At 54.9% G+C, this 19,394-nt stretch overlaps 1 protein-coding gene across 1 annotated transcript in view; it reads left to right on the top strand.

Moving 5' to 3' along the window:
* Positions 8,080-19,394, top strand: part of GRID1 (glutamate ionotropic receptor delta type subunit 1) — a 685,893-nt gene continuing 674,578 nt past the window's right edge. Inside the window, 2 exon segments of the mRNA XM_018042611.1 lie at positions 8,080-8,283; positions 10,399-10,554. Of these exon segments, the coding sequence (XP_017898100.1) occupies positions 8,205-8,283; positions 10,399-10,554 (235 nt within the window). The 5' untranslated portion in view covers positions 8,080-8,204.

Raw genomic sequence — 19,394 nt, forward strand, 5'->3', positions numbered from 1 at the left:
AGGATTAGGGCCTGAATATCTTTTGGGGACCACCTTTCAGCCTATCACATCAGTTAAATGTCCAGGGATTTTGCTGTGCGGAGCCTCAGTGATCTCACTTGTAGATTGGGGATGACAGCCCTATTCTCAGAGGGTCTTGCTGCTGCTGCTGCTGCAGCTAAGTCTTGTACTGATCACCAGCTATAGGGCAGTGATGCGAGGACTGGGTCTCTCTGTGATTGAACTCTGCCTCTCTCCTCTGACCTCTGAGGGCTGTTGCCATCTCCTAGACAGCTTCTCCCTCCATCCCCTTTACCATTAACCTGCCCTGATTCTGGAGACAGTTAAAGTGAAGCTGGGAGGCAAGCAGACCCTTATCCCCATCCCCAGCTGACCTTTTTTCTGGCATCGCTGCCCCTCTGCAATGAGGTGTGTGTGATACTGCTGTGTCCAGGCCTGGCACTTGGCAAGTTTAGAGCATACGGGTTCTATTCCTCTCTCGGGGGGTCTCCCCTTGGGTCTTCTCTCTGTTCTACTTCCTATTGTGTTCCCGCAAACCAAACTCCTGGGTCTTCCCCTCTATTTTTCAAATGAGTGTCTAGGAATTTAGGGACCCAGTATATCAGCGATGGACCCAGGACCTGTGCCATTTCCCTCTCTTATCCGAAGGAACGCTGGGTAGTCCCTGTTCCAAGGCGGGTCCTCAGACGCATCCCTGGGAGACAGCACCTTCGTCTGTTGGGTTTACAGGGTGCTAAATGTGCAGTGACACCCAGACAGAGAAAATCAATCACAATATCATTTCATTGCCGCATAAAAGAAGAGGTTTACAGGCAAGAAAAATTGCTCATGGAAATGAGTATGTCCATGACCAGGGTGATCTGATTTGTTAGGGGTTGTATCTAGCTGGAGGCCTGGGTCTAGAGAGGGGATTATCTGTCCGATGAGCCAGGGCTCCAGGCATTTTCAGTTTCCCCAGTCTCTGCCCCTTGGGAAAGCTGGGGCTTGGCTCTGAGAGGCTGGAGGCCCAGGCTGATGGGAACAGCAGGGCTCTACCTGACTTGGCATGGGAGGAGATAGGATGGGTCGAGCCCCTCACATTCACTTCACAGAGTGTCTGGGGTCTCCATGGTGCAGCTCCCAGCCCAGTGGGAGGGGTGACACTTGGGTACCCCATCACAGGGAGTGGGCCAGGTCTGAGGTCCAGTGAGCCTAGGGCCCTGCTTCATCTGTGAACACCCGCAGGTGTCTGCTCATGAAGGAAGAGGACACAGGACGGTCACAGAGTGTTGTGTGCACAGTTAGGGCAGGTCAGCCTCCTGTGAGCTCCCTGGTGGCCAGGGGGACAAGGGCTTTGCTCCTGTTCAGATCAGTGACTCTCGGGCTTCCCTGAGATGCCCACTGAGGAAATGATGGTTGATGTGTCTCTGACTGCCTGGGGCCACCTCGGGCCCCTGCTCTGTTGAGACGTGTCTGAAAAGTAGTGAGCCTGGCCTCAGCGCCTCCCACCAGGATCATTTTAGCAACTTCCGTCCTGGCCCCTCCACCAACTTCTCCTTCACATCTTGCTGCTCTTCTCTCTGTGCTCCGTTGCACGCTCCTGCCTCCATACCTCTCCTTTTGCTACTCTCTCCCTGGAGCATGCACTGTCTTCCTTACCTCCTGGGCTCAACTCAGCCTGTGTGGAGCCCACTGCAGGGACCCCCTGCAGCAGATGGCAGGGGCAGAAGGAGCCGGAGCAGAGGGGGCCTCTGTGATGCTCCCTTTGCTGGTCCTGGAGCCTTGGCAGTGGCTGATGAGGGTGTGGAGGCCTGAGTTTTGCTTTGGAAGAAGACAGGGTAGGGTTCGGTTCCTTGCTACTTGATCCTTTCTGGGGAATTGGGAGGCGTCCCCCCCGCCCCAACCAAGTGCAAAGTTGCAAGGCCCAGGGACGGAAAGGAGAAGTCTCCTCAGGCCTCATTGTGGGGGAGCAGGGATCCCAGCATGCAACTTGGGAAGGAAGGGTCTGGGCCGGCCCCTGGGCTCAGGGGAGATCGTCAAGGCTGAGATTTTCAAACCTTAGACTCTTGGCAGCAGAACCTTTTCCTCGCACACAATGGACTCTGAGCACACAAGTTCAGGCCTGAAGCGAATGAGGTTGACCTTGAGCCCTGGAAGCCAGAACCTCCTCTGAAGAACACCCTGGACCCAGGCTGTGGAACTCATACTGGGAGGATCAATGCTTTAGCAGGAGGCTGGGACACAGGCTGCCCTGGGAGGGCTGGGACTGAGATGACCACTCAGGAGGCTTCCAGGGAACCAAGCCTCCCCTCCTCCTGTTACAGGGAAGAACTAACTCCATGCTGGATCTGTTTCTTTAACCTTGCTTCCTGTTGCTTTTGTTCATTGAAAGATACGGTCCATACTTAATGGTCTGCTTCAGCAATCCTGCCCCTCTGCCTGAATGTGAAGCCAAATGCCTTTGTTCAGGACTCTCTCCACCTGTGAATGGCTCCTGGAAGGAAGAAATCAGCTCATGCCTTCCCCGAGGCTAGCTGGTCCAGGAGAAACTTGCAGGATTAATAGATTTTTTTTTTTAAACTTTATTTCCTTACCTACCCCTACCTCCATTCTATAAAAGAACCTGGCAACCAGACCCCAAGAAGATGGTTATTTTGAGATGGTTATTCTGCCGTCTTTCTGGTCTGCTGTCTTTCCGAATACAGTTATATTTCTTGCCTCAACACTGTCTCTTGGTTAATTGGCCTACTGTGCGGTGAGCAGAGTGAGCTTCAACTTGAGGTCACACTCTTGCTGTCCTTTGACATTTGGTGGTGCCTTTGTGCAAACTCTCACTACTCTGCTCTTCAGAGGGACCTATGGGAAGCAGGGAACTGGCTAGACTCCAGGAGCCAAGGGGAGTGCTAGACGTCAACATGAGGGCCTTAGATGGGCCTAAGCTGGCGTTTGGTCCTGCCACCCATCCTGTCTGGAGAGCCTGGGTCCAGGGACCAGACCTAAGAGGTTCCAGCTTGTTTTTGTGAGGGAGGCAGATTTTCACATAGCTAACTTTTTGCACTATCTTGTTCTAAGTGGACTGCACATTCCAAACTGGGCCCTGTTAATTGAACATATAATGGGAAAAAAGAAGGGCCTCTGCCCTGCAAAACTGAGATGCTCCTATCCAGGATGGACACGCTGTGTGTGACTTCCTTCCTCCACGTTAGCCTGGAGGCTTTGGCTAAGAAAAGACTTCCCAGTGGGGTTGCCAGGCGTGGGTACCTGCGTGTGCCATTGGCAGTGGCCTGGAAAGGGTACCTGGGAAGAGTGTGAGGGCTGGATATGGGCAGGAGGCTGGGCATACTAGTGGGTCCTACCCTAGAGGCTCCTGAAGGGCACAGGCAGGGAGGCCACCTCCAGTCTCACTCGCCCAACCACCACTGTGGGGAAAAAACCTAAGGCTATACGAATAGAATGCCTTGAAAAATGGAAAGAGCAGATGCAAAAGATTGAAAAGTAAAATACCCAAGGGGCTAACCAGAGTAAAAAGAAAATAAAAATACAATGATATAGAAGAAGATCAAATAAAATAAACACAAGCTGAGAAACAGTGAAAACGAGATCAAAGAGGTTGGCAAGAAAAAGTAAGGAAGACAAAGTGGAGATGGACAATTAACATACAACAGTAGACCAGAGGCAGCAACTGAGTGTGTGTGTGTGTGTGTATGTGTGTGTGTGTGTGTGTGTGTGCGTGTGTGTAAAGAATAACCCAGTGGATTAATAGAGGAAAGTAGCAGTGAGGTTTTTGGAGCTCAGATTCTGACTGATTGTGGGTTCCTTGGAGCCTATGGGAAGGGAGGGCCCCACCTGGAACTGAAACTGCAGCGCATTAAGCCTGGTTCCTCCTTAGATGCCGGCTGACCCCTCCTTGGGGGGAATCGGCCCCAGGACTTGGGTTTCCCTCTTCATTCTGTTCCCAAGACAGCTGGTCTTCCGGGCCAAAGCCTGCAGAGAATCCCCCAGGCTGGGCCTTGGTGTCTCCTGCCGGTACTAACCTTTATGCGGGTCTGGGCTGAATTATCTTAAAAATCCCCGTGAGCTCTAAGCTGGTGAGGGAGGGAAGGCAGTCTTTCATGGTACAGTATCTTGTCTAACCTGGGGGCTTGCTTGAAGGAAGGTGGCTGGGGAGTGGGCAGCTCTGCAGGGGTTGAACAGTGGTGGCTCTACATGGAGCAGACAGCTCCGCACGCAATAAGCCTGAGCAATAGACTCCTGTGGGGTCAGAATTCCAGCTGGTACTTCCTTAGTCCAGTTGTTGACTACAGTGAGACACGAGATGACAGAGCTCCACTTTCTGGAATGACAAAGCTTTAAGTAATGATGACTAAACTTCCGAGCAGATCAACATAATCTCTTTGTCTTGACATTTCATCTGCAGGTTTGTCGGCAAACTACTGGCTTCCAGTAGCGTGCCAGTTGAGATTCCTGGTGGGCCCAGTTTGCCTCTTTGCGCCTTCCTTTCCCAACTGTAAAGTGAGACTGTCATCTAGTAAGATGTAGGGTGCTGAGCACAGTGCCTGCAAATGGTAAAGGCTAAGAAGTATAGTTGTGCTCAGACGCTTCAGTCAGATCTGACTCTTCGCAACTCTATGGACTGTAGCCCGCCGGGCTCCACAGTCCCTAGGGATTCTTCAGGCAAGAATACTGCAGTAGGTTGCCATGCCCTTCTCCAGGAAATACGTATAGTTAGAATTAGTAAAATTGAAGATCTCTTTAGAAAAAGCAATTACCTGTGTTGGCTGAACTCTGTGCAAATGAAGGATTTATTGACCCAATTTTACTTTCTGTGAATATGTCTTTGTTTAGCAAGAAAGAAACCAAGAGGACTAGCCCTGGGTCCAGAAAAAACTGGTGCTTTGGGCAAGCTACTCCTTTTGCCAAGCCTCAGTTTTCCCCTCTGTGAAATGGGTTTGTATCATATGTCCCAGGGATTGCTAATCTCTCTCCTCCAGCCAGATGATTAGAGTCGGAATGTACTTGTTCCTCAGGTGGAGTTGCTTCTCTAGGATCATGACTTGGGGGAGGCAGTTTTTGCAATCCCAGAGGTTAACAGGGTTTAAAGGGACTGGACTGGCCAGGATCAATAAGTAATTAAGGTTTTGATGAACCTGATAAAGCCCCAATGAGCAAATGCCCCTGGAATTTGGTAATCCCAACTTCAGGTGGCAGAGAGGTGCCTAGACGTGAACAAGCGTGTGCTGTGCTGTGCTTAGTTGCTCAGTCATGTCCGACTTTGCGACCTCATAGACTGTAACCCGCCGGGGTTCTCTGTCCATGGGGGTTCTCCAGGCAAGAATACTAGAGTGGGTTGCCATGCCCTCCTGCAGGCATGGGGCCCCAGTAATCTCTGAGCCTGCACCCTCCCGCCTCCCCAGTTCTGGTGGAAATGGGACCTGTGCAGAGTACCCTTCCTGGCCAAAGGGCATCCAGGCCATTCCAGTCTGGCACGGAACACGGGCTTAGCTTGGGAGTACAAGAGGATGAGCATAGGAGATAAGCATTGTGGGATGGTGAAGGAGCCCACATTATGGGAAATGGAGGGGAAGGCAGTACCCAGGAGAGGCGCTTCCAGGGCAAGGCCAACCTGAGTCACAGCCCTCAGGTTCCAAACTAGAGGGGCCTCATCATTGAAATTAGAAGCTGATGAAATCTCTCCCAAATTGAATGTGTGTATAGGTTGACTTCTTAATATTTGGAAGGGGGTCTTGAGACTTGTCTCACTGTAAGCATGCTACCCCTACCTAGCATAATAAATATCAAGAAAAACTTCCAACTGGGGCCTACTTTACTAACATACTAACAAACAAGTGTATTTGGGGATCCCTGACCCCATGGCTCTTAACCTCAGGTTTGAGCCCCAACAGGGTGAACATATCACCATCCTTCTGAGGTTATGACAGTCTCCATAGGAACCAAACTGTTAAATAATAAAACCCATTCTTTATTTTCCCTCTCCCCTAACTTTTCAGCCAGGGAATGAGAATGGAGGCATGGGGGTTTGTAGAGCCGGAGAGGGGTGTGTTTTACAATTCAAGCCCCTCCCCACTGATGGATTTCCTGAGGAAGTACCTTGTGGGCACCCCAGCCAGCTGGACAGCCCAGTGCCGCGCAGGCATGGCCATTCCTTCCCTCTGGCCCATGGTCTCCTCATCTTGGAAGTCACCCTGCCAGCCCCTGTGGTTCCCTGCTGTTTTTTCAACCCAGCTTCTCCTCTCTGGAGGCTGCTCCTGCAGCCCCACCGACCACTGTAAGAGCTGCCTCACTGTCCCCAAGCCTGCCCTGGACCTCCCCTCTGCACAACCCGCCCCCCCCAACCTTTCTGAACTAAATGGCTTCTGCCAATGACTTCTGTGGCAGGCAGCTTGGGACACACACACACACTAAATTCTTTTTCTTTTAACTTGGCGCGCTAACCAGCATTCAATGCCTGGAAGCCTCCCTTCCTTCTCCCTTGGTAACCCCACTCAACCTTTAAAACTGTCACCTCCTCCAGGAAGCCATCCCTTGGCTTTTCCTCTCAGGCTGGGTCACAGCCCAGAATGCGCCTGTACACACAGAGCTTATTCAGGGTCCTTGCCGCATCTTTTGATCATCTATTTAGGTGTCCGTCTCTCCTGGGAGCGGGGAGTTCCAGGAAGGTCTGTTGCTGGGTCTCTCTGAATTCCTCACGCCCTGCGCATGGCCCTGCAAGGCAGGGACCTTGGGGCTGGGCCAACGACAGGGCCAATGGGCGCTCCCGGCCCGCAGAAGTGGCCCCGAGCGCTAGGCTCTGCCAGGCGCGCCCAGACCGAGCTTCCTCTCGAAGCCGGGTCCGTGGAGGCTCAGCTGTCTCCCTGAAATCTTGGGTGTGCCACGTGGAGCTCAGTCTGTCTGGAACTTGTTTGGGGGCGGAGGCGGCGGGGAGGGTGGCCAGCGTCAGGCTTGCCACCCCCTCCCAGGCTGGAGCCTAAGCGGCCTAACGCTCTATCTGGTGGTAGCCGGAGGCATTCCGCGAGCGGTGGAGCGAGCCCCGCTCTGCGCTGGCCGCGAGGAGCCGGCTCTTCGCCCGGGCTCGCGCGTAAAGGCTCCGTGCAGAGTCGGAGTCTGACTACGCCGGCCGCTTGAAAGGCTCCTCACGTCCAGGCGCCGCGGTCACGGATGCGCCGGTTTCCGGCCATGAATTGGGCTTCAGAGTCCGAGCCTCCTGCCCGACTCCCGGCTGAGCCTCGGGCCGCAGGGCGGGGGATGGGCGCCCGCCAAGGTCCGCGGGGCCAGCTAAGGTTCGGGCCCGCGGCTGCGGCGAGTCTCCTTTGGCTCCCCTTGCCTCTCGGTGGCTGGCTTAGCGCCTCGCCCGATCTCTCTCCGGGCTATCCCGGCCCGGCTCCACGAGGGGCTCTCCGCCCAGGCCGTGGATCAGGGCCCAAAACGCTCGGCGGCTGAGGTCAGCCGGGGCCAGGGGGCTCCAGGGATCCCCGAGGGCAGTCGGAGGCCGACCCTTCTCCTTTCTCTGGTCCCTGGCGAACGGGGGTGGGGGTGGGGGTCACGAGGCCCAGAGCCACCAAGTCTCTGCGCGCCGCAGCCTCGGCCCGTCCCACCGTCCTGCTGGCCTCCGAGCGTCCCTCCGACTGGGAGCGCGGAGCACCCGGCGCCCCCTCCGAGCCGCGAGCTGGAGAGCGCCGCGCGGCGAGGCAGAGGCTCCGCAGTCACGTGGTCCAGAGGAGGGCGGAGGGGAGGGAGGCGGGGAGGGAGGGGAGGGGGAGCAGAGTCGAGGGGGAGGGGGAGGGGAGGGGGCGTCCTCCGCAGTTCGCTCCTCGCCGGGGCTCAGACACACAGCGATCCCGGAGCCGCCGCGCCGGCCCGGCTGCTGCCGCCGCCGCCTCCGCCGCCTCCGAATCCTCCCGAGCCGCGGGGAGCGCCGCCGCCGCCGCCGCCGCGGGCCGCCCCCGCCGCGCCGGCCTGGGCTCGGGCTGCCAGCGCCGCCGCAGCCACCACCGGAGCCGGAGCGGGAGCCCGACCGCGCCGGGCTGGGCTGGGCTGGGCTGGGGCGGGCTCAGGGCGCAGGGGCGGGCGCGCGGGGGAAGACGCACGGGCGGGCTCGGCTTTCCCGGGGAGCGGCCCGGGACTGCACCCCGACCGGCGCCTCCCCGCTGCGCGCTGCCCTCGGCCTCGCCCCGGGCCCGGGCGGATGAGCCGCGCGCCCGGGGGACATGGAAGCGCTGACGCTGTGGCTTCTCCCCTGGATATGCCAGTGCGTGTCGGTGCGGGCCGACTCCATCATCCACATCGGTGAGCGCGGCGGGCTCGGGGCCGAGGTTGGGCGGGGGCCCCAGCGGCGCGGGGGGTGCGCGGCGTCCAAACTTGGCTGTTCCCTGGGCCGAGGGGCTCGGCGGGCGGTGCTCCCCCGAAGGGCCGCGCCGCCCCGCGGAGGAGCTGTGCGCGGGCCGCGCCGCGCTCCCGCGGGCTCCTGCTACTCCCGGGGCTCCGATCCCCCCGCGGGGCCCCGCGGCCTCTGCCGACACTTAGGGCCGCGGCTGCGGGGAACCCAGGGCTGGACGCAGGTTCAGCCCCGCGTCCCCAGCGGGGCGGTCGGCGGGGTAGGGCCAGCCCTTAGGTGCAGCTCAGAGCAGCGAGGGCAGGGGGCGGGCAGGGCCCGGGGTCTCGCCAAGTTGGTAGCGCAGGACCGAAGAGGCCCGACCGGAACCGTGCGTGAATGTGGGTGGGTGGGTGTTGTCAGCGTGTGTTTCTGTGTGTGCGCCCGTGGCACCGTGTTGGTGTCACTGCGAGGGGGCGTCGGGGTGTGTGGGGCCATCGGAGCCTCTGTTGATGCGTGCACGATTTATCAGCCTGTTAGAGTGGACAGTGTCTGTCTGTTTCCCTGGTGTGTGTCTGTGTATTTCTCAGTGTATGTGTGTGTGTGTGTGTGTATTTCTGGTTGTGGCGACGGCAGCCCAAAGCTGGACAGTCTCAGAGTTTCTTACGGCCCAAGTCTTGGAGGCCGGCAGATGGTCTGGGCAGGGAGTCAGGGAAGAAGCCTGGGCCCGCGGTGTGTGTGTGCGGAGTGTGTGCGTGCGCGCTGAGCGGGAAGAGACCGATGGAGAGAGAGAACCCGGCGAGGAGAGAAGACGAGATGGAGAGGAGGACGAGGCACGCCGGCGGGGAGTGTGTGGGAGTTGGTAGCAGCAGGGGTGAAATCCCAGGAAGTTGGGCGGGATTGGGGGACTGGCAGCGGTTGGTTTTGGGGAGCCCGTCGGCAGTCGTCTTTCCGGAAGTTGGGGAAGACCAGCGAGCCCAGAGAGGCTGGGGGGTCGGGAGGTGTGAGAAGGCAGGGCTGATGGGACAGGTGATGGGTGATCAGGGACTAGGCCTGGCCTTGGAACGCTGCAATCCCTGGCAGGCACCGGGACAAGACCTGCTTCCTAGTTGTGGGTGGAGGTGGTGGTGGGGCTTGGGTTTTGCGGTCAGCATTGCGGCCCTGGGTGTAGCATGGAACGGGACCTCCCTCCTCCTGCCTAGCCCCCAGTTCAGGGATCACTGGGCCCAGCTCTGGGACTGTGGTGACTCTTAGGGCCTGACAAGGGGGTTGGACTCTGAGTTTTCCAGGCTGCAGGGGCCAGGCTCAGGCGAGTCCGACCGATCTCGGCGTCAAGCGCGGAGAGTCGGCCAAGGCAGCGCGAAGAGCGCAAAGGCCAGCGGGAGGCTGCTCTGGAGGAGCTGTTCATGGTTCTAGAAGGCCCGTTCAAGAGCGGCTCCTTCTGGGCTCCTCAGCTTCTGGGTTAGAAGGCAAAGGGTCTAGGGACATTCTCCTATCAGGAGAGGGATGGAAAGCAGGAGGCAGAGCCCAGGGAGTCAGGCGGGACTGAGTAGTCCCTCTGCCTGCCACCGGTCATCAAAGGCCCCTGCAGAAAGACGCCCCCAGCACAGGAAAACCACTGGGGACCTGTTTGCTTTGCTCCTACGGAAGGCGGTTGCACAGGGCAGAAGGAAGTCATCTTTCCATTTTGGGATTGGGGTTGCCAGGGGACTTTCTGGCTCCTGGGATAAGACTCGTGGGGCCATTTAGGCAGGGTATTTAGGTGCCCGAGGTCACACCAGCTTGGCTCAGCCCGTTATGTGGGGCATGGTTGGTATATGAGGGAGCTTGGGTGTGAGACACTCGTGTGACCGGGTGGCTGCATGGACCACGTGCATATGTGTCTCCTGTGGACTGTGTTGGCATATTTGGGGTGGTGTATTTTTGTGTCGGTGGGCGGAGGCCCACCTCTAAACTATCCTATCAGGCTGAAACCCCAACCCAGAACTCCCACCACCCGGCAGCCCGCAGTCCTGCCAGCGCGGTGATAGGAGGGGGTGGGAAAGGAGAGCCCATCTCCAGGCCTGGTGTTGACCCCTCTTCTCCTCCAGGTGCCATCTTCGAGGAGAACGCGGCCAAGGACGACAGGGTGTTCCAGCTGGCTGTATCGGACCTAAGCCTCAACGATGACATCCTGCAGAGCGAGAAGATCACCTACTCCATCAAGGTCATCGAGGCCAACAATCCGTTCCAGGCCGTGCAGGAAGGTGAGTGGCCTGCCGCGGTGCCCAGGGCTAACAGGGCCGGGCCTGCCTCGGGCGCAGTACTGGAGACCTGCTGGGTTGCCAAGGGTTGGACCGCAAGCATGGTGCGCGCTCCCTCCCCGGCCCACCAAAGCTGTGCATCTGGGAGTGCCCTGCGCCTCGGGGCTGGACCCGAGAGCGTGTGAACGGCGAGCTGGGCTCCTTGCGGGGCGTGTCGCGGGCTTGTGCGGCTCCTTTCCAGCTGGGTGGGCGCGTGTGTGCGCCCGGTGCTGGCCGCGCAGGCGTGTGTGGCTCAGGGCCGTCTTTGTTGTTAGAGTGTGGGTGGGCGTGTCTGCGAGCAGGGTACCTGTGTTGGTGCACCTCCCCTGACCTGGATGGGTCGGTGTCTTCTTAGCTGCCGAGGAGGAGGAGCGTCTAGCGCCCAAGCCAGTGCTCTCCCCTCTCCCGAGCGCATCCCGGGGCGCGCAGCATCTCGCTCCCCTCAGTGCTTCGGCTCGCGTTTCTCGGGCACTCTCCTCCTCCCGGTTGGAGCAGCCGCTCTCACTTGCGGTCCCCGCCGTGGGCGGAGGCATAGCCGCCTGGGCCGGAGGTGGGCGCTGTTTGACCAGGAAAGGAGCGGAGTTGGGCCGGGCCAGGCTGCGGGGAAATCCTAGCCCGCGCCTAGGCCACCTTGGTCCGCAGACTCTGCCCGCGGGCGGGGGCAACAAGTGCGCGACTAAGCGAGGCAGAGCGGGCTGCGTTTCCCTCCTCCCTCGTTCGCCCCCCTCCCACCTGGCTTGAGCCCGGCTTCGGGGACTCGGGTTTCTCTCCCATGATGCCTGCTTCCTCATCAGGGACTAAGGCTTTCTCTGCGCCGGTATCTGCCTGTCCTCGGGCCCCTTTCCTCTCATCTGCCCCCATATCCATGGGTTCTCCTAGTTCCTTATAGCCATGGGTTTGGCTCTGAGGCCCTTGCCCATACTGAAGACACAGGGAACAGCTGGTGGCGCAGGGTGTGGGGATTCCTCCCAGGAGGAGCAAACGTTCCAGTGGGCGCAGGGAGGAGGTAGGTTGGCCGAGGCTCCAGGCAAGTTTTTCCTGTCCCCCTCTCCCTACCCCCAGCCCCTTAGACCCAGAGACCTCTTCCTGCTTCAGGCTGTATGTTGGCTGCTAGTCTTCTCCAAGGATAGGGTAACTCTGAAGGCTGTGTCCTGGGTTCAGAACGTTGTGATGGAAAGAGGTTTTGGGGAGTCTCCTGTTCTTGCAGAGGAGGGAGAAGGCCCAGCTCTGGGACCTGAAGGTCCAAGGATGTCTTTGGGTAGCTGTAAAAGCCTGCAGGTCTGAATGTGTTTTGGAGGTGGTGGTTGAGTTGGGGTGAGGCTGATGGTCTATCACAAGAGCTGGTTTTCCTAGCCCTGGCAGGTGTCTGGTGTCCACTGAGGTGCAGGAGGTGGAACCCATCCTCCTTAGCTGTCTGACTGTGCCCTACCTGCAGGACCTGCCCCTGCATGTCCTGCCGTTAGACTGCTTTGCTCTCTCATTGCAACTGTTGCACGTTCTGTGGTGGGCTCTAGCCAGGGCAGGGTGGGACCTCTGTAGGCAGGAGTGGCCCTAACTCGGGTAAGGATCTCTGGGGACAGAGGCTTTTCCAATTACTTGCCGTGATTTTCACAGTGCCTCGTGCTCCCTTTGCACACTCCCCACACTCTTGTCTTTGTGGGCATTCATCCTTTGTGCTTGGGAGCTGAGGACACAGCTGGGAGACACCTGCCCCAGGGAACTCGCAGTGTAATGGGGATGCTGCTTGTGTTTCCATGGCAGTTTGGCTCTGCCACCTTCTCTGTTGACATATCTCACTTCTGTTGACTTGCCCTCTACTGTATTGAGTCTTCCAGGTTCATTCATTTTGCTCCAAATGATGCCCATTGGCCCCCCTCCCCACTCCAGCAGCAGGTCCCCAAAGACTGAAGATAATGCTCTTGCCCACGGTTACTAACTCTGACAGGTAACACATGGGTGAACTGGGCTCTGGACCCAGAAGGACCTGGAGTGTGGGGTCTGGAGAGGTCATCTCTATCAAAGGAAGTTGCTGTGCAGCTTCTCCTGATTTTACCATTTGGGAATGAAAATCCCGGTGTTATAAATGTGCTGATTTATTATTTATTTTAAAGATGAGCTTCAAATCTTTACTTTAATGTAAAATCTGATTTCTAACTCTTGTCAACTAACCAAACAATTTGAGTAATGCAGTACAAGTCAAATCAAACAACTATGGGCTGTTCAACCTTCAAGCCTTAAGGCAGCTTTGTTCTGGAGACACAGGGCTCCACCTAGGGGCCTTCTCTGGGTCTTAGTTCCTCTGTTTTTATAACTGGAAAAATGTCTCAGGCTGACACAGTCTTAGAAGGGTGTGAGTGAGGATGTGTTCACATCCAGAACTAGAGAATCAGATACGATGCCTGACAGTTGTCCAGGTAGAGGAATACTGAAGAGATGGTGCTGGACCACCCTCTGCCCAGAGGGCATGTGCTGGTTAGAATTGGCATGCTTTCAACTGATAAGCGGCAGGGGCAGAAATTCGCATTGTCATCCCTGACCTTTTGAAGCCCTGGGATGCTATCAGGGATGGGAGGAATGAGCCCCTCAGCAGCCTCAGGGAGTGCCCAAGCAGGGTGCAGAGGCTCTCCCTCCCTGGCCTCAGGCTTGGTGCGGCTTAGCTCACTGGGCCCTTCCTTCTGTGCTCTGTGGGTGTTGTCCATCTCGTGGCTGGGCCCTGGTTGATGGATATCTCTCTTGTGGACTTGGACAGTCACAGTCCCAGGACATGGGTGGAAGATACAGCTTGGATGGGAAAGGAAAAGACGTGTTGGCTGGGAGTGGCCAAGGCATGGGGTTCAGTCCTCATCATGGACTGGATGAGCTCCCCATGACCACCCACCACCCACCCCCATGGTGGATTTGGGATTGAAGTGATTGTGGTCTGAGAGGTAGCACCACACAGGGGTAAGAGCTTAGTTTCTGGGGCCCAAGAAACTGGCTTCAAATCTTGCTTGTCTCATGTGCGGTGTGATATTGGGGGAGGCCTGGCCTTACTCGAAATTTGTTCACATGTCTGCTGAGAGGGGTCCTCCTGGGTTTCTTGTGAGGGTTAATGAGATGAGACATGTATGAATTGTCTGCAAAAGACCTGCAGTAGGTGTTCAGTAGACATGGATTCCCTGTCTGTTCCTTGACCAACTGTGAGTGCATCTAGCTTCTCTTCAGGCTGTTGGTATTTTCAGCTGCATCATTGCTTAAGCTAGTGAATTCCTTGAGAGCGGACCCTAACTGACCTTTTCATTTTCAGCCTTTTGCTTAACTTTCTTTTTCCTGATTATAAAAGAGATGCCTTGCTACAATGAGCATGAATTAATTTAAAAATGTGAAAAAGGAAAAGGGCAACGCATGCTCATTATATAAAATGTGTGGAAGGTGCAGGAAAGCATCAAGAGACAGAACAAAATCGTTCAGAAGCCTACCACTGTTCTTCCCTTCTAGTCTTTTCTCACCCACTGACTTTCCTAAGTGCTGAGAGCTCCCATTCTGTTCAGTTGTATATTTTGTTTGTTTTTTTGTTTAACATATCAGTGACTTTTTCTGAAATCATGTGAACTGTTTATAAACACTCCTCTTACTGTCTGCATATATTTTAAAATATCCAAAACGACCAATTTTTTTAAAAAATGGAAGCATTTAGGTTGAGATATGCTTGAGTATTTAATTGAAGAAAATAAGGAACTCTACTTTGACTTGTGGGTCCTAAGATTTATACCTGCAATTTCTTCAGGCTGATTTTGTGCAGGCTTCTTACAAGCTTTGAAGCAGTTGGTCAGTTTATGTGAAAGACTGGATCATTTTTAATAAAATGTGCATTTGTTGAGGATTTAGCGAATGATAACACAGAATTGATATTTAAATCCCTGAAAGGTGGTATCCTAGCTTTAGTTGGCGAAGTCCATATTAACAATAAGTGTGAAAATTTGTCTTCTAGATACTAGAAGAGACACTAATTTGTTAAATTAAAAAATTTCATATTGCTTTAAAGTGCTTGCTCAAGGAGAAGATTATATAAATGCATAAATGCATAAAAGAACTGGCTGAGCATGAGTCTTCTCTGTTCATTGTATTATCTTTTACTGTAAGTAAAAGACTTTGAGTTATTGGCTATGCTGTAGACATATCTGTCATAGAGTGGAAAGATAACAATTTAGGGAAGAGGAAGAAAAAAGGAATGTATGTGAGGCAATATTCCTTTTAGTTACAATAAGCACGAAAGTGTTTTAGGAAGACAGGGTAAGAATCACCCAAGTATAGCTGGGTGTTCACAGAATACAACAGTGAAGCAATGAAATAAAATGAAAGTAAAGCGCAGTGAGCTTTGTGGTGTCCATCTGATGGTCTTGCTCATATTATACTGGTCATTCCTAGGTGGTCACTCTGCCCCTGGCACTCTGTGACAGCTGCTAGGTGGTCTCCCTAACTGAACTTTTGTTGTTGTTTTCCTTTATTTAAAAAAAAAGTTTTATTGGAGGATAATTTCTTTACAATGTTGTAGTCGTCTCTGCCATACATCAATCATAGTGATATATACCCCCTTCCTCTTGAGCCTCCCCACGACCTTTGCACCCCTCTAGCTCATCACGGAGTGCCAGGCTGGGCTCCCTGTGTTTGATGCCTCTACTGTTTTCCTTGACTTCCGTTCAGGTCCCGCTAAGGCTGTATTTTTGCAGCTCCTGCTGGCAGACCCACTGTTCTCCCTGGGAATGGTGTTATTGGTCCCTGTCTGGAAGACACTGTCAGCATCTCCCTGAGTTTGATGTTAGTGTCATTAAAGATGCTTGCAGGCCCACTGTCATCATTCCCATCCACTCAGCTGCATAATTTTTCTCTTGGTGCAGAAACAAATTTTACCATAACTTTGCTGGTTAAAAACAGAATTATATTATCTTATAGTTCTGCAGATCAGAAGCCTGACATGGGTCTCACTGGGTTAACATCAAGGTGTCGGCAGCACTGATTCCTCCTGGAGACTCGAGGAGAGAATCCACTTTCTTGCCTTTTTGGCTTCCCGGGGCTGCTCGTCTTCCTCAGCTCCTGGCCTCCTTCCTTCAGCTTCAAAGCCAGTAGTGGTGGGTACAGTCCTTCTTGCAGGGAGTCACTCTGTCCTCGCATCTCCTCTCTGATCCTTTTGTCTCCCTCCTTCCAGGACCCTTGTGATGGCATTGGGCCCACGGGGATAATCCAAGCCTATCTCTCTATCTTCAAGTCAGTTGATTAGCACCCTTAATTCCATTGCAACCTGGATTCTCTTTTACCGTGGCTCAGATGTTAAAGAATCCACCTGCAATGCAGGACACCTGGGTTCAGTCCCTGGGTTGGGAAGGATCCCCTGGAGAAGGAAATGGCAATCCACTCCAGTATTCTTGCCTGGAGAATCCCATGGACAGAAGAGCCTGGTGGGCTAAGGTCCATGGGGTGTGCAAAGAGTCGGACACGACTGAGCGACTAACACTTCCGCTTTCTAGCATATTCACTGTTCCCGGGGTTAGGATGTGGATGTCTTTGTGGGCCCTTTTTTTCTGCTGCCATGTTGGTACACCTGGGGGGTGCCTGTCGTAGACACTGCCCTTCATGACCCTGCCCTCTCTTCTGCACGGCTGGCTGCATTCCTGCATGCTGGGTGGCGTCCTCTTTCTACTTGGAGCACATGGCCATGCTTCCCTGTCTATCATCTTCGCTCTGGAGGTGGCACACTGTAAGCCTGCAGGCCTCTGTAGACCTCCCGGTACTCTCCAGTGAGACAACAGCTTCCCTCCCAGAGCCTGCAAGCTGCTCACGTCTAAGGTTCCTAGAGGAGTCTGTTTTGTGAATAGCCAGACTGCAAGGCTGTGCCACTGTGCAGGCCCATGACCTCCATTTCTTCCAGGCCAGTTCTTCCAATGCCCCTCCTCTCCCCACCTTCCACCCCGCTCGCCTAGAGCACATGGTGAGGTCCCTGCCAAGGTCAGTTTTGCTTACTGACACCCTCAACTTACTCCTGCCAGTGATGCTTCAGGTCAGAAGGTGGTGGCTGTGGGTGCTGATGGCTACTCGCTAAACCCCTCTCACTAGTCCCCTCTGGATTTCTCACAAGCCTGTATCTGTGTAAAAGAATAACTACCATCTTCATTCAGCTGAACTGCTAGGTTCAGAGTTGCCTTTCATCTCAGGGTCCCTCTTGTGTATCTAAACACACACACACACACACACACACACACACACACACACACACACACACACACCCTCTTTATAGCCTGTACCCCTGCCTTACCCACAGCCTTGTAGCTAATGGATTATTGTTGTTGTTGATCAGTTGCTCAGTCATATCCTACTCTTTGTAACCCCACGGGCTGCAGCACGCCAGGCTTTCCTGTCCTTCACCGTCCTTTCTAGTATCCCTGTGGATACTATGCCATGGCCCTGCCGTTAAGTGGGGAAGATGGACTTACTCTTTGTAGTGAACAGACAGGCATCCCATATCAGGCGTATGGGTCAAAGGCTGTGGGCTCTAGTGAGACCCTCTTCCTTGTGCTGCCTACAACCTGCTACTGTTCCCATTCCTGGTTGACAGTCTTCCTGTCTAGAGCAATATGTGGGGGTCATTTCTCTAGACTTTTCTTGGAAGACAGCTAAGGATGCCCCTGAACACTCAAAGCCGTATCTTGCAAAGGCAGACAGCCTCTTCCCAGATTCTTGGAGTTGCTGGGTCTAAAGGCCCATCTTCTCCTTTTACTCGGCCTTTTCACTACCTGGAAAATGCTTTCACCTAAAAACTGGAACATTGAGTCTGTGCCGTTGGTTCCCGTACCATTTCTAACCCAGACCGATCCCTGGACATGACTCTTTTTAGGCTCGACCCAGGTAAGTTCCTGTTTGTTCCAGCCCTTTGGTTTTGTTCTGTGGTTCCCTTGGTATCAGTCAGGGTAGACCGCGTTATGCTGTGGTAACAAATGCTGTCCAAGTCTTAGTGGCTTTAATGCAACACAAACTCATCTCCATTTCACGTTCTGTGTCCATCATTGGTCGGCTTGGAACTGAGCTCATCGTGCTCACTCGGCTTGAATACTGCTCGTTGCTATGCCAGAGGGAGAGAGAGCCCCACGGGGTCTCTGCCTGTATGTGACACAAGTCTTTCTGCTTATAACTTGTTGACCAAGACCAGTCATATGGTTCCAAGCAATTGTAAAGGATCCAGGAAGCACAGACCTACTGTGTGCCTGGAAAAAAAAGAGAGCTGGAAATGGTGAGTGACACAAATATCTACTGGCCACTTCATGTCCAAACAGCCTTCCTATTTCCTTGGCGACTTGTTAAAACAACAACAACAACACAGAAACAAAACCCAAAAGGAGTTTTAGGCTTTGGGTCCTGGTTGGACCAAATCCATGGGTGCCATCAGTTCCCTTCTGCCTGCTTGCTTACTTGTTCCTCGGCCCCAGGAGGCGCCGGGCAGCCTTTTGGTGTAGGGCGAAGTCGGGAAGCCCAGGTCCCAGAGAGCCAGTCTTTGTCTACCTGGACAGGCCCAGGTCTCAAAAGACTTGGGCTTGATGCTTCCTAAGGAATGAGGTGAAGACTGGCGTCCGGGCCCGACTGTTGTTGGCACCAGCAGTATTGGGCCCCACAGCTGGCCGTAGGCAGGCTTGTGCTTTCTCTGGACTCAGCAGGACTCCCCGTGGCCCCATTTCTTCTACAGATGTCCCCTGCTTCCTCCCTGTGCCCTCCTAACCCCCGCATTCCCAGGCAGCACCAGCTCTCTCTTTTGCTGAGGCACTGGTCCGGAGTGGGGACTTGTCTCTGCCATGGGCTGGGGTATGACCACACCCTTCCCTGGGATCTGGCCTCTCTGACAGGCATGGGGCCCAGGAAGGCAGCTGGGTCCATGTCCAGAATCTAGTCAGTTGGGACCCCTTAAGACCTTCCTTCTAGCCTATAAACAGCCAGTTTCCTGGCCAATAGCAGGTTGGGGAGAGAAGACCCAGGGTTCTCCATCCTAGGCCTGAAGCATAGGCAGGGTAGCTGGGGAGGTGGTTAGAAGGCCCTTTTCTTTCTGTTCCTGAGCCCAATCTGGGCAGAGCAGGCTTCCAGTGGGTGAAGCCAGGGGCTGCTGGCTGGGGCCCAGGACTGTCCTCATCCCCAGCTGCACCTCCTCCTCCAGCCAGATCTGGGTTTGTGGCTCTGGCTGGCCCTGGCTCCTGGTTTGCTTTCCTTACATGAATTCCTCGCCAGATCCAGCAGAGGCAGCCAGACATGGCTGCTCCGTCTCTGCCTGCCTTGTGCCTGTTCCCAGCCACAGCTCAGCCAGGCCCTCCCACGCCCCTGCACGAGAACAGACAGGGTGCCCACAAGCTGGGCTGGGGGCAGGAGTCTGGTTGATCTCATGCACAGACTGGGGTTCCTGTCGCTGCTCTGCTGTCTGACTCTGGGTAGGTTAGCTGAGTTTCCTTGACTGAAAGATGGCAACGATGCAGAGAACACCATGATGGTCAGTTGAGGAAGTGTGCTACAATGCCCAGCCCAGGACTGAGCGCCCAGGTTGGGATGGTTGCTATAGTACCAGCCCAAGTGGTTCCAAGGGGCTCTTGATCTCCTACTTTCTGATCTGGGCTGGGCAGGCTTTCCCAACCCCTGCCCTATTTGGTGTGGCCTGGAGTTGATCCCGGCCTTGCTGGGTGTCCCAGGAGAGCAGGGAAACAAGTTAGACTGATGACTTGGTTTATGTGGAGGCTGCCTGGAGCCCCCAGTGTGGGCTGGGGTCTGGGAGCCTGTAGACCCTCACTGCACGAAGT

Source organism: Capra hircus, chromosome 28 (assembly GCF_001704415.2).
Source record: "Capra hircus breed San Clemente chromosome 28, ASM170441v1, whole genome shotgun sequence".
In the NCBI taxonomy this organism is placed as follows: domain Eukaryota; kingdom Metazoa; phylum Chordata; class Mammalia; order Artiodactyla; family Bovidae; genus Capra; species Capra hircus.